The 15,991-nt window shown below is 39.0% G+C and overlaps 1 protein-coding gene across 1 annotated transcript in view; it reads left to right on the top strand.

Moving 5' to 3' along the window:
• The window catches only part of GMDS (GDP-mannose 4,6-dehydratase), a 534,521-nt gene that overhangs the window by 99,412 nt on the left and 419,118 nt on the right, over window positions 1-15,991 (top strand). Inside the window, exon 4 of the mRNA XM_005307071.5 lies at window positions 7,356-7,465. Within this exon, the coding sequence (XP_005307128.1) occupies window positions 7,356-7,465 (110 nt within the window). The remainder of the gene's footprint in view (window positions 1-7,355; window positions 7,466-15,991) is intronic.

The following is a 15,991-nucleotide window of genomic DNA, read 5'->3' on the forward strand; positions in this document are numbered from 1 at the left end:
AGATGTGGGATCTGTTGTAAAGTTTGTTGTTCATCAGCCAGCCATTCCTCTTGTTTGTCTTTCAATCAGAAGCTCTATCTCAGTAAGAAATGAAAGCAGGTTTCAGATCCAATTTGATATAAAATTTTATACTTATGAATTGGCTGGAAAAACTATGCAAAAATATTTAAAGTAATTCATTGAGAGGGGAATGGGGAAGCATCTTGTACTCAGTACAAATTTTGATGATGCAGTTTTCTTACACCAAGATGATCAATAAAGCTATAAGTGCATGGCTAGACCTACAAAAAGCTGCGTGAGGTTGAGAGAGCTTTAGGAGGCTGGAAATGTGAAGCAGCACTGAAGTAAAACAAGTTTTGAGGGTAATTATCTTTTAAAGTTACATAAAATGGAGGATCATCTTATATGTAACTTTGTATGGAATATTGCTCTAGCACTGAAATAGTTTTACTTTCTCATTGCTTTTAAGGTGTGTGTGATTTTTTTTTTTTTTTTTTTAAAGCAAGCCAACAAGCCCCAGCTACACCATAGCTTGGTCATAGTAGCAGATAAAAATATAGTAAAATGTGAAGAGTTCTTCCAAGTTACTCCATTAAACCTTGATCTACTGTGTAAGAGAATTGCAGTTGGTGCATTGGGGTAGATTCTTTTGACTATGAGAATAGGCACAGGTCTGGTCCAAAAAAGCTTGCTGCACATGGATTGTGCTCTTTCACTTTTTCGATCCTCCTTTTTAATGACTATTTGAAGCTGTTAAGGAAGAGTGAGATGTTTTAAGATGTATTATCCATATATTGGTGAGGCTCAAATCTGGATTCCAGTGTCTCATGACAAAAATAGGGGTCTGGATGAAAGCCAGTTATCTGTGACTCAACATAAATAACACACACACAGATAACACATGCTGTTAGGGCTCCTCCTTGCTGGACATGTACCAGACTGTAGTGGTTTTGGGGCTACTTCACTGAATCCATGTGCTTTAAACCTCCAGGATCTTAACTGAGTCCAGGCATCGCTCCTGCCTGGGGTCTGTAGGCATACTCTCTTGGTGCCAGTCCTCTGTCTAGCAACCCTTTCTGAGAACTGAGACTCTCCCCCCCCCACCCCCAGTCCAACTGCTTAGCCCTTGTGTCCATTTCTGACCCTCAGGCTCCTCCATAGCATAAGTAAACCCTTTCCCCAAGCTCCACCTTGAGGGTATTCTGGCTTTACAGTTAACGCTTCAGGAGTATACCATAGCAAAAGCAAACAGAAACATACACTTTTCACAGGACTCTAGACACAATAACTATTTACTTAGCATAAGAAATATACAATTTAGACAAAGTAATAAACATACCTGTATGCATTCCCCTCCCTCCTTTTCATCACCACTTTGGAGAGTTCATTGGGCTTAGAGCTGAGTCCTTGAAGCAGTCCAGGTTCCCCCTCTTGCACATGACTTCTCTTCTTAATCATGGACGCTCTTATCCCTCTGACCCTTCTGCTCTTCTGCCCAGTTTCCTGTACTCTGCTCTTTTCTCAGAATGGTGACCGAGACCTTCTGTTTTATAACCTCCAGTCCCTTTTGTCAGGTGATCCTCTGTTTCACCTTCGCCAGGTGATCCATTGCATGTCTACACTGTAGGGTGCTACAGCAGCATAGCTATGGTACCCATAGTGTAGATGCAGACTACCGTCGGAAGGTTTTTTTTGTCAGTGCAGGAACTCCATTTCCCCAAATGACGGTAACTGGGTTAATGGAAGCATTCTTCTGTTGACTTAGTTGCGTCTACACTATAGGTTAGGTCACATAGATATGGTGCTCAGGGGTGTGGATTTTTCACACCACTGAAGGCCAAAGCTATGTTGACCAATGTTTTAAGCATAGACCAGACCTTAATTACCAGCTCCTCTGGCCAAACTGGTTCTTCCGGGTAGCAGCCAACTCTTTGTCCAAGGATACTTCTATTTGAATAGAGCACCATCAGGGTATAATGACCCCTTATTTGCCCTGTGTTGCCATCCCGTGGAATTTGTCTAACATGGAGGTAGAAGGACACCAGAGAAGGCAGCAAGCCCCACTTTCAGTCTAATACAGATGCACATGAAGAACCCCCAGAATCACACAGAGTTCTTAAGCTATACAAAGACAGATTCCCCAAATCATCACAAAGACCGAACCAGTACTTGCTGACAATGGCAATTTTTGCTGAGCATTTAGAGAAATAAATGTGTGGACCTACTTATGTGTCACTTATTGAAGTTATATCACCATTTTTTTGCCACACTGCGTCAGTCTTGGAAGGGTGTTACCCCGTCATTGCTCCTGGATTTTCAGATTGCTATAGTCTTATAGTATTCTTTATCACCTATGTTCGGTGAGAAAAATGAAACCATTTCTCTCTAATGTAGACCTCACAACAAACTTCCCCACCTTTGTTAGGCATTTAACATTAGCACTAGCTAGTCATGGTTTACACTAAGATAAATGAGATCACAATCAGATCCATCACATCTGGCAGGAGAACTTTTTCATTTGAGGGCCTTTGTCTTTGAAATTTGCTCCCTTGGATGGTTTAACAGAGCCCAAGTCTATCAAGCCTCAGAATGTAATGTAAGATGTATTTTTATTTGGTTTGATTTTTGCTTGGTTTTATCTTTTAAAATTTGAAAGAAGACCCGTGGTGGTCAAAGCTACCCATTATGGAAGGCTTGTCATTTGTATTTTAAATTTGAAAATAATCATCTAGGTGCTATAGCAAAAGATCATCTGAAGAGCAATAAAATAAATTAGTTTCCAGCCAAGACAGTATTAGAGATCGGTCTACTACAGTTTTTAAAATGCCATGGATCACAATGTAAACTGACAGGTTTCAGAGTAGCAGCCGTGTTAGTCTGTATCCGCTAAAAGAACAGGAGTATTTGTGGCACCTTAGAGACTAACAAATTTATTTGAGCATAAGCTTTCGTGGGCTCCAGCCCACTTCATCGGATGCATAGAATGGAACACACAGGAAGAAGATATCTATCCATACAGAGAACATGAAAAGGTGGGAGTAGCCATACCAACTGTAAGAGGCCAATCAATTGAGATGAGCTATCATCAGCAGGAGAGAGAAAAAAACCTTTGAAGTGATAGTGAATACATTGCTTCCCTATTGTAAAGAGGAATGAGGTGGTCATGAGGGTAGTCTGGATCCAAACTACTGTGAGATTTACACTTCCTGTATGGAATTCCACTCAGTAAGCAGACCACTGCATTCTCCAATAGCTGAAATTTCTGAGTAGTCTTCAGACATAGCTTATGTAGACTATATTACAGTGATGCAGGTGACCCAAGGCATGGATAAGTGTCGTAAGGTCTGCGTATGGAAAAACCTTCTTACCAAATGCAAAAAAGAGAGAAAAAAGTGCAACCTTATAATCACCTCTAGTATCTGGAACCTCCGGGGCAGCTACTGATCAACCATTATGCTCCCGCTTCATACCCACCTCACTTGCAAACCTCATTAATAAACAGTGGTGACCCAACTTCCATGGAAGAAACTCATGTAATCTCTGCATTTCTTACTCCTGAGGAAATTCTGTGGGGGGGGGGGGGGGGGAATCAGTGCACAATATTTTAAAATTCTGCAAATTTTATTTGCAAATAAATAAATATGAAGGCTCCAGCTTGGCAATGGGGAGCACAGGCCACTGGCTACACAGAGAAGGGAGATCACCCTCAAGGCCCCCACCCACGCCCAGGACACAAACTCCGTGGTGAGGCTGCACCCAACCCTGACACAGTGCAAGGGCTGGGCCTGACCCAGAAACACCTAGGGCCCTGTCCCTCCGTGCCAGGCACACCAGTTTTGGGTAGGCAGGCTCAGCCTGGCAGGATCTAGGTGTGGGGTGAGAGGTTTGTGTGGAGCAGTCTAGGTGCAGGGGAGATCTGGATGCACAGGGGCTCGTTGGGGAGGGTTCTGGGTGAAGGGGACTCTGCAGGGGGACTTTGCAGGGGGGGTCCAGAAGAAGGTGGGCTCAGTGGCGGGTCTGGGGGGTTGCTTGTTTGGGCACGGTGGGATGGGGGATGTGGCTCATGGGGAGGGGGGGGGGGTCTGGGTGTCGCTGGTTTGGGCTCAGTGGGATGGGGGTGTAGGGGGCTCATTGGGATGGTCCAGGTGCAGGGGGGGTGGGGCTCAGCAGGGTGGAGGATCAGGTATGGGGGGGCTTGGTGGGGAGTTTGAGTATGGGGGGGGGGTGAGGCTCAGCAGGGGTGTTGGGGGGCCTGGATGCATGGGGCTTTTGGGGATGGGGGAGCAGCTCCCTGCACAGTGATCCCTCCCCCTGCAGCTGAGGAGTGATGGGGACAGGAAAAGGGGTGCGGAGCCATGGGAGGTTTCTGAGGGTGGATCTGACCCGCCCTGGCCGCTCTGTGCAGGGGAAGAGGAAGTGCGCGCCCAGCCCAGCCCAGCAGGGACTAGCAGCTGAGCCTGGTGCAAGGTAGGAGCCACTGGCCAGGGTGTCCCCAGCCTCATCCTACCCCACCCCATCAAAGTGATTTACCTCTCCGCTGGCTGCTCCGGGTGCCTGAAACAATGCGGCTGCACTTCTGAGGAGGGGTGTGTGACCGCTCCCTTTGCTTCCCCGTCAGTCATTTTTCTCCCGGGAAGCAAAAAATCTGCGGGGGCAGTAATTCTGTGCACGCACAGTGGTGCAGAATTTCCCCAGGAGTAATTTCTTCTGGTTGCTGCTCTGAATCCAAAAGAATCATCTCCTTGTCTGCCTGAATCTCAGCCAACTAGTTCTCATTTAGAGAACCCTTGGCTAGACTTTGAGTCTCTTATCTGACTGGTTGATTCTAAAGTCACAGACACACAGTTTGAGTGTTGTCCACATACTGAAGATCCTGCACCCAATACTATCTCACTATCTCCCATAGCAGTCTCATACTCGCATTGAACAGGAGGAATGACAAAATTAGATCCCTGTGGGACCTAACATGAGAGATTATTCATCTTAACTAAAGGATCTCCCACTAGTCTCCTGTGTGACCTCTCAGAAGCAAAGGAATGGAGCCATTCAGTTTCCAGTCCCCTTTAACACACTCTGGAAACCAAAAGCATCAGCAAATAATCTATGTTAATGCAATGTCCAGTGTCTTGCTTTAGCAGATTAAAAACAACAAATCAGTCAGTGATTATTTTTAACAAAATGGTTTTCTTTAAAAATGGAGGTACTGCATAAGCTATTCATGTACGCTATTTTTGATACTAGAAATGTTAAAACATATTTACCATGATGAATAAATTGCATTTTGAGATAAATTCTCAAATGTAGTTTGAGGACAAGGACAAAGGTGATAAGTTACATGGTGTCTTCGTTTTGACAGGAGTTGGCTCATGCTGATACCTCCTTTTTCACGTATCAGTTAGAAACTAACCAAATCAGGAAAGAATAAATAACAGCTGCATGACCAATATATCTAACCACAATTGAGATTTTGTCAGTAATGTCATGAAACATGTTGCATTGCCTGTTACGAAGCTTTTCTTTTTCTTTTCTCTTCTCTTCTCTTCTCTTCTCTTTCCTTAGTGGTACTTCATTTTTAGAGCCTAAAGCTTTCAGGTCAGCAGTGCTGAGTCTTACTGTATTATCATCTACACTTTCAGCCTATGAAAAGTTTAGTGATGTTAGCATTCCTTCTTTGCAGGTGTTTGAGAATCATCTTTAGCTGCTTAATACACAAGAAAGCAAACTGACTTGATCACAAAATCTTGTACTACATTGTTTTTTTCATTAAAAACAAAACAAAAACACTGACTCTGTGTGACTCTATTGTATATTTATTGTTAGTTGTCACTGTGAGATATATTGTAGAGGGGAAATTGGCCATAGCTACCATTGAACATTAGACTATTTTATGTATTATGTTTTCAAAGAATAATAGTAGAAGCCAAGCCTTTGAAAAACTATCAAATAAAGAGCTGTCAGTTATGGATGGTTTTGACTGGCTTTCTTGTCAGCTGACCATGAACAGAATTTAGCAGAATATTTATGACCTATATCCTTCATACAAATTAGTAAAGGGTGACAAAGTTAGTGTGTTTTGTTCTGTTCTTACCCTGGCATAAGACATTGTCACAAGTACCCATGCAGAGTGAAGGGTAGACATCAGTAGAGGGCATATGGTACTCCTCTTTAATTGCATTCCAAGAAGACACTGTGATTATACAATTGTAGATCTACATAATGCTGGGATGTGTATGAAATTTCTGGGGATAGGTGAAAAAATAATTGTCATAAATAGCCGAGAGAGTAGTGTGCTCTAGTGGCCTGAGTTGAGTAGTTGGTACTTGGTACAGGAACCCTTGAATTCTAATCACAGCGTGACTTTAGCTTTATGGTCTTGGTGAAATCCCTTAATTTCTCAGCCCCAGGTTCCCCACCTTCACTGGGGGAGGTGTGAGGAACTGAATTAATGTAGTTAACTTTTTATACAAATATTTTGAAGGTGCAGAATACTATACAAGCATTTGGTAACTGCAAAAGTAGTAATAAGAAGATACTTTGGAAAGAAGGCATAAAAATGTAAATCTTTTCAAGGGATATGGTCAAGTAATTTAGCCTTCACATTTAGACTTTGTTGAAAATCTACTGCAGTCAGCATTTAAAAAAGATACTCACCAATAGTTACCAGACAGTGGTATGTGATATACTGCACTTATTTCCTGTTATAAATACAGGCAAAAGGTTTAGTTACTTAGGCTTGTTAACAGAAGACAAATTCTATCCAAGATTTTCAAAAGTTATTAATGATTTGAATTGGCTGTCAGTAATAGAGGCCTGATTTTTCACAAAGCTCTGCGTACACTCTCCATGAAGAACAGGCCCCTCAAAGATGTCATGAGCTGGGCATTCAAAACAAGAATCCAAATTCACTAGTTGCTTTTGAAAATCTTAGTCACTGACGTTTTAATGGTGACGGCTAAAATCTGAATGTGACAATTTTGATTTAAAAAAAAATCAGTAAAAAGTATTGTTAAATGTTCCCCGTATGTTTTGGAAGCCCAGACTAAACAGTTTTGTGCTGATGGGTGAGCATAAGTGAAGCTGCCCAGTTGAGTTTAAATATCCTTGTTGAATGAAGTGCAACAGATTAAGCAAGTAACGTAAATGTTGTCAATTTAATTTAAGGTGGTGCTTACAACTCTGGTAAGGAAGATTATATTTTTTAAAATAATGATTATTATCTAGACAATTTTTCTTTTAATTTCTTACCTGAATAGTGTATGCATTTTTAAATAGGACCTTGACTAAGGACACGTATTGTTTTGAGTATTGAGTATATTACTTTTATTAGTCTAACTGTATATTCTTGAAATCTGAAGACATGAAGCTGCACTATGGTGATCTCACAGACAGTACTTGCCTGGTGAAGATAATTAATGAAGTGAAGCCCACTGAAATTTACAACTTGGGAGCTCAGAGCCATGTCAAAGTAAGTAAATTTTATCATTGAGAATTTTGAATGGTTAGTGAATGTGTGCACTGTATCTCTATTCATAATTTTAGTCCACAGCCCCTACAGCATTTCAACAATTACTAGTTATAACATGTGAGCACTGCTTTAAATCCTAGCAAATACTACTAACTTGGTGCTGAATACTGTCCCAGTTTCCGTACTGAATGTAAAATTAAACCTCAAGTGGTAGTATGAGGTTAAATTGGCATTGCAAGATTATCCCCAATTTTTGAGGCTTAGTGTCTCTACCATTTGAAATAACATTGGGTTCAAAATGTCCTGAAAAGAAACCCTAATAGAAGACTAGCTTACTGTTGGTTTGTGTCTGAACCAAAACATTGTTTTAAAGTAATATTTTATTTTTAGCTGATATATGTGATGACGTGTACGAACCTGACTAAAACATTCCAAATATCTGAGTGCTGGTCTCAATTCTGATCAGAAGCCTTTGGGGTGAAATATTTAGTTCCATAATATTCCTCACCCCAAGCCTCTAACTAGCAGTCTTTGACTTGCTCCTCCTTCTCTGTCCACCAGTAGTCTGCCCTTTGATCCTGCTGGTGTCTGTTTTGGAATGCTTTGGAGTAGCCCTTTGTTATTTTATTTGTATAAATTTTTATTTCCCAGGTATTTGTAACTTTTAGTGCAGGGGTTCTCAAACTGGGGGTTGTGACCCCTCAGGGGTCCCGGTTACCTGGGGATCGTAAACTGTCAGCTCTGTGGGGCTGACAGCCCTGAGTCCCCATTAAATTAAATTATCCCCCCCCCCATTTTTAATTTATAAGGGGTGTCACACTCAGAGGCTTGCTGTGTGAAAGGGGTCACCAATACAGAAAGTTTGAAAACCACTGTTTTAGTGTATATGAGTTGCATCTGTTGTTGCTACTAGTCTGTTAAATTTATAGTGAATGCCATAATAAAACATTTACAGTGTCCTGTATAGTACCTACAGAAAGTCTTTTTCTGAGTGAAAGAAATTAACCTCATTTAATCCTTTACTAATATGGAAAAGATTACCCAGAAATGAGCATTTTAAGGTTATTGCTGGCCCTGGTGATTTTTCTCCAAAGAAGAATTTAACCTTTTCTCTCATTGATGCACTTCTTTTTCTTTTTCTTTTCTCCTGGATACACTACTGATCTTCAGGTGTTAATTGACAGAACATTGGCTGTAACAGAACCACAATACAATAGCCACCATTTTCACAGCTTCTTTTATTAAAATCGGTTTATTCTTGAAGTAGAAATAATGCGAGCTTCTGGCACCCTACTTAGCAGAGAATGCTTCAAATTAGTTTTGTACACTGTCGGATTGATCTTCATTCATTTGCAATTTGTGTATTTGTTCATGAAAAGAAACATCTCCACTTTTTTATAATTCTCCAAGCATCTGTATAAGAATGTATCACTACCAGTTCTGCCTGTGCCAGGTTTGAGGTAGACCGTGTCCTCTGAAAGAATGTGACATGTAAATGGAGAGAGAGTGCCATATACTTTTTCTGAAGGGGAAATGGAAAATTTTAAAACTGTGTCAAAGGGTTGAACTTACAGCTAGAGACAAATCAGTAATTTTACCTTGAAATACCAATCTGCTGTGAGTTCAGGAAAGTGATGCGAGTAACAAGGTGAATTTTCTGTTGTTAATGGAGTGCCTAACGTGCATGTAACTTTACATCAACAAAACAGAAATAAAACTGCACTTTATTGTAATCACAGAATTCTCTTTAAACACATATAGTTTCATTTACCATGGGGAATCGTCATTTGCATTTGCTACTTCAGTTCTGTCTTATAAATTAGGATCCATAGACTACTCTTAACTACTTGGTAGCAAATTGTGATTAGAAAACAATGGTAAATCAGCCACATGCACCTTCTGCCTCCTTCATCTTCTAAGGCCAAGAGTGGGAGTGGGTACATAATTGCTTTCAAACTCTTGTGTCTAAGCCAGCAAAAGCAAATCGTGCCTAAAGACAGCAACTAATGACTGGTCTGATCATAGATATAAAAATTAAATTGAAGTATGTTAGCTTTTTAAGTTCTAAAAATAATATTTTGGTATTATCAAGATGATTTAGAACTGGTTTAGCAATGCCAAACGTTCTAAGACAGCTGCTGACACTAACTGAGTTGGGAAAGTACCTGTTTCTTCATAATAAGCTTTTGCAAACTGGTGAACATCCTCATCAGCACATGATTTAAGCAAAGCTTGCTTTAATCATAGCCTATGTAAATTAACCACTTTTGTGTGTGTGTGGTGCTTTCAGAGAAAAAGTTCTAATCTTAGCTTACTTTTACATTCTGGTCACTTTGAATCAATGACGTCTACAGTGTTTTTTGGTGGTGTTTATGTTGGCTTGTGTTTATGTAGAATAAAGTTTTCTATCACACTCCCTTCCAGTTAATTTTATGTGAGCCATGCTGAAAGTAAGGAAAATAAAATAATAGGAAGTTGGTCTGGTTTCCTGTAGGAAACCAATGAAGATGAAATTGGTTCTTGGAATGAACCCACAGCAGTCTGGGAAATACTGACAGAGAAGACCATTTTTCTCAATCGTAAACAGTGAGGATTATGACTCATGAGTAGGTCATTGAGAGGCTGATTTAATCTTATGCTGGAGAAAGTGAGAGACTGAAGTGAATGACTGAAATTTGCTAGTTATTAGAAGCCGTAAACTTAACATGATATCATCATCAGAGTAGGAACAAATTATCCAGTGTGTAATCCTGCCTGTTTTCATGAAGAATGGGGTTTACAACTTCTACAGAGAGTGTTCAGTAACAGTAGCAGAGTCACTTCAGAGCTGTTACACTTGTAGTTTAATCTTAAATTCTGTCTGTTCTTTAGACACTGCTGTATCATGAATCGTTACTACTAACCATGCAACTGTTTTTTTCATTTGGGTAGAATTGATGGCGGTAGTTGGTTACTGTGAATTGATTCCAAATGCCAAGCACAGAATAGGTTGTTTTATGTACATGCTTGATTAACTGAAACCAGTTATCCAAAACTCCCTGCTATAGTCCTGACATATGCCATGTCTACACTACCACTTATATCTAGCACACTAGCACTTATGCCGGCAAAACTTATGTCACTTGGGTTTTGCCGGCGTAAGTTTTGCCGGCATAAGTGCTAGTGTGCACAGTGCTACATCAGCGGGAGAGTTTCTCCTGCTGACGTAGCTACCACCACTCATTGGAGGTGGTTTAATTATGTTGCTGGGAGAGCTCTCACTTCAGCATAAAGCGGCTACATGTGAGATCTTACAGCAGTGCCACTGTAAGGTCTCTAGTGTAGACATGGCCATAGACTCGTATACTTTAAAGTGTATTAACTACATTCAAAATTCCTTCAGATATCCAAAACCTAGTTTGACTGAATTTGTTTAGTGCCATTCCCTCACACCATTTGGCTAATTGAGGGGGTATTGCATATTCACCTGTGTGTGTGTGTGTGTGTGTGTGTGTGTGTGTGTGTGTGTGTGTATAGAACTGTGCACAACATCTTATAACTATTTTAGGCAAACATAATTATGAATAGTATTAATTGCGTATGGAATCACAGTGCAGTATTAACTGTAGATACTTTACTATTGCCATCTTAAATTAATCAAGCAGGTATATACTCTGCTGGTGATAGAAATGTTTAAAGCAAAGGGCAGCATAACACGGATATAGAGAATTCTGTCTCGTATTAAACAGCTTAGAGTTAAATTTACATGTGGTGCAAAGGGATGCAACTGCTTTGTTTCTAATGGAGTTAGATTTGCCCAGTTACTCTAAGTCTGAATGTCGTCCTTTTAGTGTACTTGCTGTAATCAGTAGGAGATGACATATGGGCTGTTGGCAGTGATTATTGGTTTCTGTTGCCAAAACTGTTGTCATAAAATATATAAGACGTGAAAAAAATGGGTTGATATATTGCAACTAGGGTGCCTAATGTTTGCAACACAGACACCTCGGCAATGTGCTAGCGGCCCTAGTGTTAGTTTATATGCAAATAAGGTCTAACTTTTAAAAATCCAAGTACTGGTACTTTATTTGTATTTACCTTGCAAAGTAGAAAAGTTTATCATTGTTGTTCAACAATGATAAAACCCTTATGTTGATCAGGTTTTCTTAAACTGCAGTTGCTGAGAGAGGGTGGATCAGGGCTACGTTTTAGTACTACGTGATCTGCATTTGGCACTGTGCTTGGACATTGGCACTCTACTATATGATACCAAAATATCAATCAATAATAATATGCATAACTCATAAAGTACTTTTCATTTAGAGAGCTCAAAGTAATTTAGGAGCCTTGTCCCTATTTTGCAATGAGGAAACTGAAATGCTAAGAAAGGTTAAACAGCTTCCTGTATGCGTAGAATCCCGTTTTCCTGACTCTTCGACCTGCCCTCTGTACATTGAACCACATTGCCTCCCAAATGTTGTAAGCTGGGAAGACTCAACGTGTGACTAAACAAGAGAAATACTTCAAACAACCAGTTGTCCTCTGGTAGCAGATTTTATTCCATCTGCAGCAGCATCTCTGTTTTGGCTCAGTTTTACTAATGCATTGTTAGATTTGAATATTTTGATTCAGAGCCAGTGTTTGCTTCTAATCATAATATAAAGGTACCCCCAAAATGTTGTTTAGCTGAAATATTTTATGCAGTAGAAAAAGAATTCACAGTACATTGAGGAATTTCAACATTATGGGCCTGATTTTAGAGTAACTGTTGAAATCTATTTAAGTTACATTGGTGTAAAGCTTGTGTAAATAAGAACAGAATCAGGCCCATTGCTTTAAGTTTGTTACTTTAGAATAAATTTCCGTGGGTTTATTTCTGCTTATGTAGTTCAAAAATGCTGACTGTTAATATGTGGTACTTTTTTGTAGTTGGCAGAATTTTTCACTCAGAATTTAACACAGCATCGTTTTAAATATTGTGCAGATTTGCACATAATGCAGAAGTATGTATATGCTTTGATTTTCTTTTCATGTAAATCGCATTAATTTTTAATGCTTGGGTGCCTAAACACCAATATTGGTTTCTATGAGTCGAAATGTATACTTGGTTCATAGGCTCATGCTGATGTCTACTCTCTATGTCAGTATTGGAATTAGCACCACCTGAGTAATTTTTAATGTTAACTAACAATGAAACATGATAATTCAAGATGTAAATTCAGAATATCTGGCAATAAAATAACAATAGTCCATGTTTGTTTGCCAAAAAAAATAACATGCTACTAAGCTAAAACACTTCCCTTTAAATTTACAGTATCAGAGGAATATACGTCTACAATACATAGGAAGTACCATATTTGAAAACTGGTTTATTTTCCTAAAACATATAGGTACTAGAATAAGTTTTTGTATATTCTACTCATGAAAGTAGAAGGGTTGGTATTTGTAATCAGGTGGATTAATGTACAGTCCTTTTAAATTAATCTTCTGGTTAAGGCCCTGATCCTGTAAACACTTACTCAAGGGCTTAGTTTTAAGCATGTGAGTAATCCCATTGAAGTAATAGAATTTATATGATACGATTGGTTCTAATACCTATCTGTTTTCTTAAAACAAACCAGTTTTAAAAATACTTCCTCTGTATTGGGGATATGTATTACTCTCACAGTGTAAATTTAAAAGACGGTATTTTATCTTGGTAGCGTCTGGATTTTTTCCAAACAAACATTAATCAACAACTTTAATGTGATTACTCATGTATTTAAAATTAAATGTGGGAAAAATGATTGTAGGATTGGAAGATTGGAATTGAGAGACTTATTAGTGACATTTATATAATTTATATCTATTCAGTTTTGGCCCTGATCCTAGAATCCTTATTTAGGTAACCCTCATTGACTTGAGTTCAGTTTTGCTTGAGTAAGAATTGCAGGCTAAACCCTTTGTTAGGAAATTTTAAAGCATTCCCAATCCTTCTGCACTATCAAAAATAATCAGAACTATACACTACTTATAAACTATAAATCACATAGTTTTATCCAGTATGCAGAAGTAATATGTTTCTGATCATTTGGTTTACACATTTTTTGTGCTTTCTTGTTGTATTATATTAACTTTCCATGTAATTAGCTATAAGCATTGCAACAGCCTTAGTGGGTTGCTTATATTACTTCTACATTTGGTGTTGTAAAAGCAGCAAATTTGACCATTGAACAGTGAAACACTCACTGTAACAAAATTTAGTTCAGTTAATGGACAAGAATAATGGCACCACTGTGCTAAGGGTAAGAATGCAGTACACACGATATATAAACAAAAATAATCCAATAAATCTTAACTTTATAGAATTTAAGAATGTCACAGTTAGGTTTTATAGGATATTTTACTGTATCACAAGTTGGTATCAAATTATCTTTAATTTAGAGGGTTTGGGATCATTTGATCAGCTAAGAAGTAGAGCCCACTCCTGGCTTTTACAGCAATAGGAACCTGAATGCAGATTGCTTTGCTGTAGGGATCCGGCTTACCAGGATAGGATTCCATAGAGTTGGCTAGGGCACCATGGTAGGGGGCATACTTTGCTAAATCTCTTTGCCAAACCACTGTGCTCAGCTACCATCTGTTAGCTAGCCTAGCACTGACTTCTCGCAGCAGTTTGTGCTTCTAGTTTCCAAACCACAACCTCTTGCAGAAGTGGTATGTGAGCCATTTCATTAATCAGGACCTCTCTTAACACACTGGTGTGCTCTGAGGAAGGACCCTGCACTACTGTATCACAAGAGGAAGACGATCCTTGCATTGCCTTCTCATCAACCTCACCTTTCTGCACCAGCCAGCAGCTTAATCCTTTAAAGTGCTGAATACTCTAGTCCTAATCCAGCAAAGCATTTAAGCATGTGCTTAACTTGAAATTGGTGGGATTACTCAGGTGTTTAAAATTAAGCACTTGCTTAAGTACTTTGCTGGACTGGGGCCATAATGTTGGGCCCTCGAAGGTCAGAGCCTCAATGAGGCTGAGAACAGTGTAGGGCTCTTAGTGTTCCTTCTTGAAAGTTTAAATGTGTAATTTTGCCCATGTCTAGCTTTAAAACTCTCTCATTGCATTTCTGAGCAATCAATCCAAATGTAAAGCCATTTAAAAATTCCTTTATATGCACATAATATTTTACTTGGGGGTAGGGTTGAGGAACACTGTAAAAATCCTATTATACCTGTTCAAACAGAGTGTTTTCTTTTATTAAGTGTAGGAGGAATTGTAATTTTCATAATAGGTGGTGGTGTTTGGAATTTCTCTTATAATTAGTAGACCACACAAAGATGGTGTAAAATGCAAATAAACACATCAGTCCAGTCATAATAGCTGCATGCATCGGCTAGCCTAAACTAAATCTAAAACCAAACATATTTTTAGTAACTCAAATATAATTGTCACATGGCTTGAAACAGATTAATGTAATTGTTAGCTACATATACATGTTGTGTCTGCTAATATTGTAAATACATGCAAATGACTAATGGGATTATATGATGAGTTGTAGTAGTATGTACTAAGAAGAATACATTGATTGCTGTTTCTTTAACAAATAATGTTACCAAATTCTTCACTTTGTGATCTGAAACAAGTACTTTTCAGGCCAAGCACAACGGGAGCCAAATTGAGGCAGAATTTTTATGGACACAAATGGACATGTTTTAGTGCTGCAAAAACCTGTAAAATGACCTAACTCTTTGTGCCTTCTCCCCTCCCTCCCACTGCCTACCCCACCTAAAACTCCAGATCAAATCCTCTCCTCACCCTCTCCCCCAACACCTCACACTAGCAATTTTTCCTGTTACGGAAAAAAATGCTAGAGATTATATGCTTTTTGGACTATACTGATTTCCTTTGTATTGCACATAATTATAATTTGTTAGGTTTTTGCTTTTTCAGTCTCTGATCTTGTTGTTTTTCATGTGTCATTGTTGTGATAAGCACTAAGAAGATTACCACCAATAAGTTATTTTAAAGTATCAGGAAAGCAATTAGGCGAAAAATGAAGCCTGATAATTTATTGAATGCTTATCAGGGGTGTGAAAAAGACAAAACAAAGCCCTGAAGCGTAAGTGTTTTGTAAGTATTGCGATCAGCTAGCTGAAAAGATTATAGACTACATTGTCCGTTGGTTATTTGTAAATTCAATAGTTGTTGTCTTCTTTTTTGCAAGAGATTTTATAAATGCAAGTAAAGGACTTTTTTTCTTTAATTCCCCTCTTGTGCAATACAGTATATAAAGAGGACTACATACTTTGATGGATGAAGTGGTCCTTATCTTTATGATCTTGATGACTGATAAACCATGTTCTTAATCTGTGTGCGTTATTGGTATTTTAACATTCTGGGATGAATTCTGAACTCAGTTATGTTGTTGTAAATGTAGAGTAACAACTGATGCAGTAGAATTACATTGACTGCAGTGGTATTGAAGCAGGTTTTCATCAGTATGACTGAAATCAAAATCTGGGCCCTTATTAAATCTGTATAATTGCAGATGCATAATATTCTAGCAT

This window comes from Chrysemys picta, chromosome 2 (assembly GCF_011386835.1).
Source record: "Chrysemys picta bellii isolate R12L10 chromosome 2, ASM1138683v2, whole genome shotgun sequence".
NCBI classification, from domain to species: Eukaryota; Metazoa; Chordata; order Testudines; family Emydidae; genus Chrysemys; species Chrysemys picta.